This window comes from Podarcis vaucheri (genome assembly GCF_965113315.1).
Source record: "Podarcis vaucheri genome assembly, chromosome: 9".
Taxonomy (NCBI): Eukaryota; Metazoa; Chordata; class Lepidosauria; order Squamata; family Lacertidae; genus Podarcis; species Podarcis vaucheri.
The window spans coordinates 75,789,032-75,801,924 of record NC_138767.1 but is presented as its reverse complement, the minus strand read 5'-3'; the positions used below and the strand labels follow the sequence as shown (position 1 = coordinate 75,801,924).

Below are 12,893 nucleotides of genomic sequence, written 5' to 3'. Positions count from 1 at the left end.
TGAGATCATCCTCTGAGGTCCTTCTTTGTGTGCCTCCACCACGAGAGGTCCAGAGGGTGACAACACGAGAACAGGGCCTTTTCTGCAGTGGCTCCCCGTTTGTGGAATGCTGTCCCCAGGGAGGTTTGGCTGGTACCTTCATTATACACATTTAGGCACCAGGCGAAAACGCTCCTCTTCAACCAGGCCTTTGGCTGGTTAATATTCTATGGCCTTTTAAATATTTTTGTGCAGGGGTTGTGTTCTGTTTTGTTTTTGTTTAAACTACAGTGGTACCTCGGGTTAAGTACTTAATTCGTTCCGGAGGTCTGTTCTTAACCTGAAACTGTTCTTAACCTGAAGCACCCACTTTAGGTCATGGGGCCTCCTGCTGCCACCACGCTGCCGGAGCATGATTTCTGGTCTCATCCTGAAGCAAAGTTCTTAACCCGAGGTACTATTACTGGGTTAATGGAGTCCGTAACCTGAAGCGTCTGTAACCTGAAGCTTATGTAACCCGAGGTACCACTGTATTTATTTGTGCTTTTATCCTGTATCTTGTGAACAGCCCCGAGATCTTTGGATGAAGGGAGGTATATAAATTTAATGCATCCCTACATAATAGGGACGCGGGTGGCGCTGTGGGTAAAACCTCAGTGCCTAGGACTTGCCGATCGTATGGTCGGCGGTTCGAATCCCCGCAGCGGGGTGAGCTCCCATCTTTCGGTCCCAGCTCCTGCCCACCTAGCAGTTCGAAAGCATCCCTAAGTGCAAGTAGATAAATAGGTACCGCTTTATAGCGGGAAGGTAAACGGCGTTTCCGTGTGCTGCGCTGGTGCTGGCTTGCCAGAGCAGCTTTGTCACGCTGGCCACGTGACCCGGAAGTGTCTCCGGACAGCGCTGGCCCCCGGCCTCTTAAGTGAGATGGGCGCACAACCCTAGAGTCGGACACGACTGGCCCGTACGGGCAGGGGTACCTTTACCTTTTACATTTGGCTGACCAGATGGAGACCCTGCCCTTCAGAGGTCCTGCCTTTGGGCTTCCCATGGAGACACTGGGAAGGGCCACTGGTCGGGTCCAGGATGCGGCCTTCTTGTGTTCCTCTACCCACACCACACATTGACAGCACGTAGCTTCCTGGGAACTGGTGAAATGGTGCTGTGTGAGGGGTAAACTATAGTTCCCAGGATTTTTTTTGGGGGGTGCTCTGTGAATGTGCATTAATTAGTTTGCTTCTCTTTCTTTTCCTCAGACCCCCCTCAAGAGTGTTTGTCATGGGTTTGCCATGGGGTGGTCACCACTTTTGTGTTCCTGGTCACAGTCCTCCTCTTCCCCATCTCGGCCTGGTTTGTTCTGAAGGTAGGAACTGGAGATGGGGAGACCTGACGCCTGTTTGCTTTCGGTGGGCGGGAGGGAGGTTCCAACCAATCCGTTTCATCTCCTTTGCAAATCTCTCTTCTCCAAGATTAGCTCTAATGTAGTTCCCGCATTTCACTGACATTGCTAGTGGCCATCGAGAGCCCTTTCCTCCATTTGTCTTAAGGCAGAAATGTGGCATGTAAGAATCGGGTGCTGTCAAACATAACATGGCTAGATTAGACATGAAGGTTGTCTCAGTCCTCCAGCCAGAACTTCCTGCTTTCTAGGACTGAGACGAAACTTCCGATGTGTAACTTGAGATGGACGTAGCCTCTCCTGAAGTAGAAAGAACCGGAAGCGCAGGCTGGCGAACATCTTGTCTTCTCTTGTCTCTATCGATACCATCTTAACAACAGCACTACAGTGATGATGATGATGATGATGATAATAATAATAATAATAATAATAATAATAATAATAATAATTTATTATTTGTACCCCGCCCATCTGGCTGGGTTTCCCCAGCCACTCTGGGCGGCTTCCATAGAAACAAAAAATACAGTAAAATATCACAGATTAAAAGCTTCCCTGAAGATGTCTTCTAAATGTCAGGTAGTTATTTATCGCTTTGACATCTGATGGGAGGGCGTTCCACAGGGCAGGTGCCACTACCGAGAAGGCCCTCTGCCTGGTTCCCTGTAGCTTTGCTTCTCGCAATGAGGGAACCCCCTGAAGGCCCTCGGCGCTGGACCTCAGCGTCCGGGCAGAACGATGGGGGTGGAGACGCTCCTTCAGGTATACTTTAGGTATGCCTCGGGATGCGAACGGGATCAGTTCCGGAGCCCAGTTTGCATACTGAACAGAATGTAAGACGCATAGCTGTCAACCTTCCCTTTTTTTTGGCGGGAAATACCCTTATTCCAGCGCTGTTTCCTGCTGCTATCCCAGATTGTTAGATATCCCGTAGATCCCGTAGATCTGCTGATCCCTTATTAGAGCTGCTGATCTCTTACTAGAGCTGCTGATCCCTTATTTTCAAATCTGAAAGTTGACAACTATGGTAAGACACGACAGCACGTGCACAGGTCGTGTTTGGCCGCTTCCGCACATGTGCATGACGTCATTTTGAGCGCATGCGCGAGCGGCGAAACCCGGAAGTAACGTGCTCCATTACTTCTGGGTCGCTGTGGAGTGCAACCCGAAAGCGCTCAACCTGAAGCACATTCAACCCGAGGTATGACTGTACTGAAATGCACCTTGGCTCCAGGCCGAGAGAAGAGAAGGGGGGCTTTCTCCCATAAGGAGATAGTCACCACATTTAAACTACCATATTTTTCGCTCTATAACACGCACCAGACCATAACACGCATGTAGTTTTTAGAGGAGGAAAACAAGAAAAAAAATATTCTAAACGAAATAGTGGATATATGATTTTTGTGGTTCATGCTGTGGCCACAGACATGTGATCTGACAGTGAGTTTGGAGTAGCCCAATGCAAAAATCCTGAGGATCCATGTGGATCCATGCTTTGTAACCACGGAGGAGGGATGGAAGGGGAACCATGGATCCTCTGCTCACGACTGCAGCAGATCCCCCCCGCCACCCGCAGGCATTCGCTCCATAGCACGCACAGACATTTCCCCTTATTTTCTAGGAGGAAAAAAGTGAGTGTTATGGTGCAAAAAATACGGTATGTTCTAACCTTTTAAGTCTGCCTTCCAGGAATCTTTGTGTGAACAGATGATTATTTGTGAGTAAACGTTTTATACTTTGCAGAAGACTGTGTAGCGTCTTATTTTAGGAGGGATTAAACGGGGGAAATACCAGGAAATATTTACAGAGACTCTGACGAGTCTGAGCAAGCTATCCGCTGTGTGTGTGTTTAAAAGGGGAATGTTAATTCTGCTGATTTTGTTGAACTTGTACAGACAAGTTGGGATAGGATATCTTAGACAATATATCTCCCCCCCCCCGCATCCCTAAACAATCTCACAAGAAACACCTGAAATATTTTTCAAGCAGAGGTTTGACTTTACTAGATCACAGGGAGCTGCCTTAAACCAGGCCAGACTATTTATATGTTGGGCCCAGTATTGTCTACTCTGCAGGGTGGGAATGGAAAGAGCCTTCCTTTCGTTTATATTTGCACCTCTCAGTACTTCTCTTCTCTTTCTATTTCCTTTCCAGATAGTGCCTACTTATGAGCGAATGATCATGTTCCGTCTGGGGCGGATCCGAGCCCCACAAGGGCCAGGGGTGGTTTTGGTGCTGCCCTTTATTGATCACTGGCAGGTGGTGGACCTCCGGACACGGGCCTTCAGCATCCCACCATGCAAGGCGAGTTGCTGCCACCTCGAAAGAAGCTTCTCCAAAGAGCGAGGCTGCCCTGGACACCCAAGGGAGCCGGTTGGGGTGAAAGCTCAGAGCAGTGCAGGAGAAGGGGGGGGGGAGCAACAGTGGAAAATGAAACTGCCTCCCTCCAATCAGCCCATCAGTGCTGGGGTGGGGAACCTGTTGCCCTCCAGATGTGAGACTACAACTCCCATCATCCCTGATGGTTGGGTCTGATGGGAGCTCTAGGATGAAGGATGCTATTAGGGCAGTGTGGTCCCCAGAGTGGGCAGTAGGGTCCCAGGGGGAGGCAGGTAAGGAGGTGCAAATGATTACCAGGCTTTGAACAGCTGGATCAAGTTTATCAGTTTTGTTGAATTAGTTGTGCTAAGTAGTTTAAATTGGATTTTGAATAAATGTGCAATTTATAGATACTGTTTTGAATTTTAATATGCTATTATCTTCCTTCGTGGGTTGTGCAAACCGCTGCTCTGAATAATGTTTTTCTAGAGTGGGGAAAGGGCACCGGGGATGAGTTTTTGGAAGCAAGGAGACAGCAGCCCCCCAAAAGTTTGAGAACTGCTGCTATAAGCGGTTTATTTATTTCCACTGCGCTCGAAGGAATTGCTCAGGGAAAGTTTCCCCGTGAGGATCAGAAAGTTCACTGCGACCCTCTCTGGCCTTTACAGCTGACGTCTCGGGATGGAGCGTGGGTCTCTGTGGGGGCTGATGTCCAGTTCCGTGTTTGGGATCCGCTGCTGTCAGTCATGATGGTGAAGGATCTCAACATTGCCACGCGGATGACGGCCCAGAATGCCATGACCAAGATTGTGCTTAAGAAGTACCTGCGGGAGATTCAAACAGAGAAGCTGCGGATCGCAGACCAGCTCCTGGTAATAATATCTGCTAATCAATCTCTCTCTCTCTCTCTCTCACACACACACACACACACACACACAGAGAGAGAGAGAGAGAGGTGAGGCTGGGATTCTGCTTAAAAAAGAGAGAGTGTGTTGGTGTTCTCACTCCCTAGCAACGCGACCTGGGCTGTGGGGAGAGGGAGGGGAATGCTGGGGGTGGCAGTGAGCAGAAAGAATATCTGCAGGGGCAGCAGGTCATGTGAGGGGGGAAATATGAGGGGCAGAACACACACAAGAGACATGGCTCCTTCCGCCATGGTGAGAAATCCCAAGGCTACCAGGTGGTGGGGAACCACACAGATCCCCTCACCGCCCCCTTTGCCCTGGGTGGAACTGTTCGCCCTCCTCCCAAAAGCAGGAGGCGGACCTCTCTTCCTGCTTGGGGAGGAACACTCTGCACATGGTCAGAGGCACTCTGATAAATTCTGATTTAAAAAATACTGTATTTTTCGCTCTATAAGACACACTTTTTCCCTCCTAAAAAGTAAGGGGAAATGTGTGTGCATCTTATGGAGCAAATGCAGGCTTCGTACGGCTATCCCAGAAGCCAGAACAGCAAGAGGGATCACGGCAATAGCCGTGCAAAGCCTCTTCAGGGCATGGGGAGCCTGGCCTGAAGAGGCTTCACTGCCCTGAAGAGACTGCCCTGAAGAGGCTTCACGTTGCGTTTGCTGAAGCCAGAACAGCAAGAGGGATTGCTGCGCAGCAATCCCTCTTGCTGTTCCAGCTTCTGGCATTCAGAATTTTTTTTTTCTTGTTTTCCTCCTCCAAAAACTAGGTGCGTCTTATGGTCTGGTGTGTCTTATAGAGCGAAAAATACAGTATATATCCTTGCTTTCTGGGGCTCTCAGAGGCTGCTGCCCCAGCCGCAAATGGGGCGCAGTTGGTATTATACGCTGCCCCTCCATATCCTTCCAGAGGGGTCTCAAACATGCCCGCGTACGGCCTTGTCTCCCCGGCAGTGCCCTTTGCCTGGCTACGGTAGCCCCACTCTGAGATGACACCTTCCTTCCTTCTCTCCCTCCCTCCCACATGCCCTCCTGCCCATTCATTCCCTTGCCAACTGCGTGGGGGAGCAGATTTTGCACCCCCTCGCCAGCTGAGACCATGCTCCCCAGATCCCCAGGCAAGAGCACCTCCCCTCCACACACACAAACACCCCAGCCCTCTCTCAGGGCGCCATGTCCCGCTCACCCCACCACCGGCACTCTAACCCCCGAGAGCGCAGCACAGAGTGGGAAGGCAGGCAAGGAGGCTTGGCTGGAGAGAAAGGAGGAAGAGGGGGACAAGATGGCGCTGCTCAGGCTTGGCCGTTAAGACCAGCAGCGGCTGCTTCGGTTGCTGCATCCGAGGCTGTGGAGAAAGGCTTTTCTTTCTCGACCTGCAATCCGCGAGAAACAATCCCGCAATTGACTCCTCGGTTGTGATCGACGTGTTGGACATGCCTGGACTAGATGACCCTTTAGTTCTCTTGCAACTACAGTGGTACCTCAGGTTAAGTACTTCATTCGTTCTGGAGGTCTATCCTTAACCTGAAACTGTTCTTAACCTGAAGCACCACTTTAGCTAATGGGGCCTCCCGCTGCCACTGTGCCTCTGCCACACGATTTCTGTTCTCATCCTGAAGCAATGTTCTTAACCCGAGGTACTATTTCTGGGTTAGCGGAGTCTGTAACCTGAAGCGTATGTAACCCGAGGTACCACTGTATACAATTCTACAATTCCATGAACACCCGCAGGGTCGCATTTTCCCATGCTCTTGATCAAAATCCCCTGCCTTTTCTTCTTTCTAGGTGGAAATCAATGACATCACCAGGTCTTGGGGCCTTGAGGTGGACAGGGTGGAACTGATACTGGGAAGCGTCCTCCAGGCATCCCAGGAGAATGTCCCACAGGCGCCGGGCTCAAGGCCTCCGATCCCAGGACTGGAAGGTCTGGACAGCACCATTCAGCAGCTGGCTCTTCAGTTCTTTGGCAAGACCCTGGCGGCTGCGGCCACCCGTCCAAATGGAGATTTTGAGACAGGTGACCACATGTCAGCTCCCCAAGCATGACTTAGTAAAATAATAATATTAATAATTTCTTAGGGCAGTCAGCCCTTACTTTTTATCCCTAGTCACTCCTTAGTGTAATACCATTGTAATACAACAGTGTAGTGTTAGGCTTGGACTAGGGAGACCTCGACTGGAATCCTTGCTTGGGCCATGACGCTCATGGGGCAACCTTCGACCAGCTTGCAACAAAAGACTGTAGGAGCGTGCTGGATCAGGCCAGTGGCGCCTCTAGCCGAGCTTCCTGTTCTCACAGGGGCCAGCCATAGGACCTGTGCCCTGGCCTCTTAAGGGCAGGTAAAGGTTTCAAAGGTTAGCCCCATCAGTTCCTTCTGACTAGATGCCTGTAGCAGGCTCCACGCTCAAGAGCCCTCTCCCCTCCTTTTTGCCCAGGTTTTATAATTGTCCCCATTTAGCTTAGGGCACTCAGCAGCCTCAGAAGCTTGGAAAAACTCCATACCAGCTATTCCTTTTAGCCGTGAGTCTATTTCACTTCAGAGACTTGTTATCTCGGCAGCCCATTAATCACGAAGCCTTTGGCGCGGCTCCCAGATCCATTAGTCTGCCGGAGTTCAAAGGCAAACAGAAAAGCCTTTCTTCCGCTTTTCCTCCACATACCTTTCAACGCAGTCTGTCGCAGTCTTGTTCTCCTGTAAGTGCCGTGAATCTGGGCCCATAACCTGTTGTTGAGATACTGCCAGGGAGATAAAGTCCATCATGGCCCCCAAGCTGGCTGCAGGACGATCCATCGATCTCCCGTAGTCACGCAGTATGAGCTATTAGCGACACGAGTTTCCTGGAAATTCCTTGCCACATTCCAGGGCTCGTGCACACTCTTATCAGCAGATAATGCACAGCAAATGTCACACCCAGGAGAGCATTATTTACAAGCTTTTATTCAGCGTCGATCAGATCAAAGAAAGACATGACTGTTCTGCGTCAGTGTCTTCGACAGAGAGAGAAACAAAAGTAATAGCAAACATAAACATCCTGTGAACAGGAAATACGCAGGCTGTGACACAAACATCCTGCTCCCTTTTAAGGTGGAACGGAAATATCCTAACAATTTTCACCCCCTCCCATTGCAAGAATCTCCTGACAATGTTTTTGGAAAGGAGGGGCGGAAACTGCTCTTCCTGCCTGACTCTTTGGGAGTCTGAGTGTTATCTATGTAGTAATTAGATGGCTGCGTGAGAGCTGTAACACTCATGCAAGCCAGTACAGTGGTACCTCTGGAGGCGAACGGGATCCGTTCCGGAGCCCTGTTCGCATCCTGAAGCGAACGCAACCCGTGCAGGTCGTGATTCGCCGCTTTCGCGCATGCGCGTGACGTCATTTTGAGCATCTGTGCATGCGTGAGCGGCGAAACCTGGAAGTAACGTGCTCCGTTACTTCCGGTTCGCCGCGGAGCGCAACCCAAAAGTACTTAACCTAAAGCTACTTCAACCTGAGGTATGAATGTAGCTCTTTAGTTTTAGTTTGCAGTAGCTATTAGAAAATAAAGAAGTTATGCTTAACAGCTTTCTTCCGTTTTGTTCATACTCTGCTGAGTTTGGTACTTACAACTCACAGTTGTGGGTCCACTGCACTTAGACCTGATTTCCAAAAGTGGAAGGTCTCTGGAAGTGTGATGAAGAGCCAGTGTGGTGTAGTGGTTAAGAGCAGTTGACTCGTAATCTGGTGAACTGGGTTCGCTTCCCCGCTCCTCCACATGCAGCTGCTGGGTGACCTTGGACTAGTCACACTTCTCTGAAGTCTCTCAGCCCCACTCACCTCACAGAGTGTTTGTTGTGAGGGAGGAAGGGAAAGGAGATTGTTAGCTGCTTTGAGACTCCTTCGGGTAGTGATAAAGCGGGATATCAAATCCAAACTCCTCCTCCTCCTCCAGTTCGCCCAGCCCAGTCGGGGCAGAACCAGTTGTTGAGCCCAGTCGTTGGCATTGGCTCAAAGGCGTACTGACACTCTTGTGGTTTCCAGCAACTGGTACCCAGACGCGTTTACTGCCTTCAACAGTGGAGACATGAGCTCTACCACCTTTTCAACAAGCCTTTTAAAGAAGAGATCTTTCCCAGTATGTGTCGGAATTGTTTTTAGATGTGCCACTTGTGTGTGGAAAACCCCCGAGTTCCTTTGTCGGGAGGAAGGTCGCAATATGGATTCGATAATGATAAGGATCATAATTCATTAATACCACTGTCTGTCCGTAGACAATGGCCGTGCTCTCTGGGGCTGATGGGAGTTATTCTGCATCTGAGAGCCAGTGCAGTGTAGTGGTTATAGCATGGGTAGGCAAACTAAGGCCTGGGGGCCGGATCCGGCCCAATCGCCTTCTAAATCCGGCACACAGACAGTCCAGACACCTGTGTTTTTACATGAGTAGAATGTGTCCTTTTATTTAAAATGCATCTCTGGGTTATTTGTGGGGCATAGGAATTCGTTCATTATTTATTTTTTCTTCAAAATATAGTCTGGCCCCCCAGAAGGTCTGAGGGACAGTGGACTGGCCCCCTGCTGAAAACGTTTGCTGGCCCCTGGGTTAGAGTGTCGGTTGAGGACCCAGGACAAACCAGGGCTCAAATCCTCCACTCAGCCATGAGTGGGTGACCTTGGGGCCAGTCACTGCCTCTCAGCCTAACCTACCTCCCAGGGTTGCGGTGGGCATTCAGTGAGGAGGAGAAGGAGGGGGAAACCATGTATGCAGCCTCAAGCTCCTTGCAGGAAAGGGTGGGATATAAATGCAACAAATAATTATAAGCTGGAGGAGGGCCCTGCTTTGGCCACGCCTGCCATAACCTACGTACCAATTGCCCTTTTTCTCCAGCTGAACATGTGGAGGTAGAGAACGAGATGGAGGAGCCACTGCACGCTGTCCACACAGAGCCAGGCGGCAGCAGTGAAGGAAGGAGGTTTAAAGCTGAGGAGCTCCTCTCCGCGTTGGAGCGTTGCTTGTCCGAATCCTTAGTGAACCAGGTCAAGGCTTGCTACCAGATCAATGTCCGGCTGGCCAGTGGAGCAGAGACTACTACTTATTTCATTGATCTCTCTTCAGGTCAGTTTCTTTTGCTGAATGAAGCCATTGACAAAGGCCCTCTCCTGTGGGGCTTCCCTCACTCATCATCTGGAAGGTGCCGTCAGTGCAGAATGCTGCAGCACGATTGCTGACAGGTGTGAGGAGGCCTTGCCAGCATAGAACACCTGTGCCCAGAGATCTGCAGTGCCTGCTGATTGGCTGCTGGGCCAAGTGGGACAAGTACCTACGAGATCTCATTGCCCCACATATGCCCACTTGACCGCTTTGAAGGGCCCTTTTGCCAGGGCTACATGATGCCCATTCATAAGAAGTCGGTCTTTGGAACTCCCTGCCTCTTGACCCCAGGCAGGTGCCTTTGCTGTCTCTTTTTGGCATCTGCCAAAAACATTATTGTTTAGACAAGCTTGCGCCCAGATGCTTAGGAAGTTGATAGGAGTTTTAAGCTGTTTTTAGCCTATTGTTGTTTTAACTTTTTGAAAGCCTTAATTTGTTGCTGTTTATTTTTCCTTGTCGATAATTTTATTGTTTTCTCTTTGTTGGGTGTTTGTTGTTTTTTACAATCAAGCAATGTGTACATTTTGGGAAGTAGGTGACCCTAAGGCAGCACATTGTCTCCAGCCGTTGGGCTTCTCCACCGACAGCACCGAGAAGGTCTACCAAGCCTCTGAAAACCGCCATGTTGGGCAAACCCCAGGGGACCCACCTGTTAGTTACATCACATGAGAAACGGCCAATCTGAGGTGGCCATTTGGGTCCTCGGGACCTGCCAGGGTTTGGGTGGAGTTGGGATCATAGAGTCTGGGCGTAACAGTGTTCTGTGTGTTATATAATAATAATAATAATAATATTTATACCCTGCCCATCTGGCTGGGTTTCCCCAGCCACTCTGGGCGGCTTCCAACAAAAGATTAGAAATACATTAAAACACCAGTCATTAAAAACTTCCCTAAACAGGGCTGCCAGAACAGAGCAGTGTTCACTGCTCAGGCAAAAGAGGGAATGTGCAAATCCTAACGTTGACATTGTGAGTTTTGTATTTTTTAAAGGTGCATTCTGCAGAAGGCAGAGTAGACTTTCTTGGCTGCTGTTCCGGAGGGGAGGGCTAGAACACGTGGGTGGAAATGTCAGGGGAACAGAATTCACCTAAACATTAGGCGGTGACCTGGTTCTTCAGCTGTGATTCCCACATTGCGGGGGGGTGGGACTAGATGGCCCCTTAGGGTCCCCCCTACCTCTACAATTCTATGATTTTATGATAGAGACACCTCCCCAATAGTGAGAGCTGTTTGACAGGATGGGCTCTCCTTTGCTGGAAGTAAATAAATAAATAATAACTAAAATAAATAAGTAATAACTAAAATTTATTCGTATCCCGCTCTCCCCAGCCAAAGCCAGGCTCAGAGCGGCTAACATCATATAAATAAGACAATATGCATAATACAATATGCAAATAAAATAACATTCAACATTCATTAAAACAATACAGAATAATATTAAATATCAGCATTTCAAAATTAAACAGAAATCCACTCAACAGTTACAATAAGTAATTTCGAAACTCCTAATTTCTAAGTAGTTAAAGCGGTGTGAAATTCTCTGCGGGGGGGTTCAAGTTTTGTATTTTGATTTTGTTCTGTGAAACGCCCTGAGACCTCCGGGTATAGAGCGGTATGTAAATTCAATAAATAAATAACAACAACAAGCAAACAACAACACAGAGGCCCACAGCAAATTCCTAGTTTATTCAGTAAAGCATTACTGGACACAGTCCAAAAATCCTGTGGGAGCATTTCTATTAGGACAGGCACTAATCTGGCAAAATATACATCATGTTAGCTGTTCAATCCTCTCTCCAACCGTTTCTGCCAGCCCAGCTCCCTATCCAACCACAGTCCCTAGAAACCCTGACTCAACCCTGACTCAGCCTGACTCATGTTAGAACTGGAGTTGTTTTTCACTTTAGCATTTAGCCGTTCATCCTAAGCTAGTTCTTGCCAGCTAGCGTTCTTGAATATGTGACACCCACCTCACAGATAATGGATTTAACCAAAATTCCATGTTAGCAGAGTGGTATCAGTCAGGGATGCTGTAGTTAAAACACTGCCCTGAAGTTCCTGCCCTGGACTAGCAAACCTCCAACAAATTTTCCTTTTCTATTATTTAGTGAACACCGGTTTCAAGAGCTGCTGTCCTGATTTGAATTCCTAGGCCTACTGGTCTTCCTCCCTTTTTTCCCCTGCAGGACGAGGGCGAATAGGCCCTGGGTCGCCCGACCACAGTCCCGACGTGGTGTTGGAAGTATCTGAGAGTGACCTGGAGGCCTTCATTCTGGGAGAGCTCCATCCTCTGAATGCCTACGTCTGCGGGAGGCTTCAAGTCCATGGAGACCTGAGTGTAGCTCTCAAGCTGGAAGAGCTCTTCAAAGTGATGAAGCAATGAAGATGAACATGTTGGGAATCCAAGAGGAGGAATCATTCAATTTGCTGCCTAAGGGTTACCGTATTTTTCACCCTATAGGGCGCACCGGCCCATAGGGTGCACCTAGTTTTTTTGGGGGGGGTAAAGAAAAAAAATTATTTCCCCCCCCCAGGCGCGGGGCTGGGGCGGGGGAAGCCCGAGCTTCCCCCGACCCCAGCCCCCAGAACAGGCTGCTATCCGCAAGCCTTGGGAGCCCGGCGGGAACTCCCCCTGGGCTCCGCAAGCTTGCGGAGAGCTGCCCGAAGCCCAGGGTGTGCTCCGCTGCACTCCCCCGGTTTTGGGCTGCAGGCTGCTGTCCACAAGCCTTGGGAGCCCAGCGGCAACTCCCACCGGGCTCCCAAGGCTTGCGGATAGCTTCCTGAAGCCTGGAGAGCGAGAGGGGTCGGTGCGTACCGACCCCTCTCGCTTTCCAGGCTTCAGCGAAAGCCTGCATTCGTCCCATAGGATGCACACACATTTCCCCTTCATTTTTGGAGGGGGAAAAGTGCGTCCTATAGGGCGGAAAATACGGTAATTCTGTGCTCAGGAAGCCAGCTTAACCTAGGTGGCGGGAAGGTGTTGCTTAGCAACCAGACAGAGTGGCATGATGCTTACTGGCGTAGCAGTTCTGAGGGAGTTTTAACTCTGTATGTTAGTTAAGCGTCTCCCTGCCTGAACTAAGAAAGACACAGCCTCTCTTCCTTTCTCCACAAATGATACCCAGGTTTTTTCAGTTTGCTCAGTAAAGTGTCATCAATACTTTT

General features: G+C 49.6%; 2 protein-coding genes across 3 annotated transcripts in view; both read left to right on the top strand.

Moving 5' to 3' along the window:
- Positions 1-12,893, top strand: part of LOC309540511 (zona pellucida sperm-binding protein 3-like) — a 92,474-nt gene that overhangs the window by 42,488 nt on the left and 37,093 nt on the right. The gene's annotated exons all lie outside the window — the stretch shown is intronic.
- STOML1 (stomatin like 1) overlaps positions 1-12,893 on the top strand; it is a 16,816-nt gene extending 3,923 nt beyond the window's left edge. For both annotated transcript variants that reach the window (XM_082237454.1, XM_082237453.1), the window contains exons 3-8: positions 1,233-1,339; positions 3,527-3,676; positions 4,360-4,563; positions 6,384-6,615; positions 9,463-9,690; positions 11,915-12,893. In XM_082237454.1, the coding sequence (XP_082093580.1) occupies positions 1,233-1,339; positions 3,527-3,676; positions 4,360-4,563; positions 6,384-6,615; positions 9,463-9,690; positions 11,915-12,111 (1,118 nt within the window). In that variant the 3' untranslated portion in view covers positions 12,112-12,893. The remainder of the gene's footprint in view (positions 1-1,232; positions 1,340-3,526; positions 3,677-4,359; positions 4,564-6,383; positions 6,616-9,462; positions 9,691-11,914) is intronic.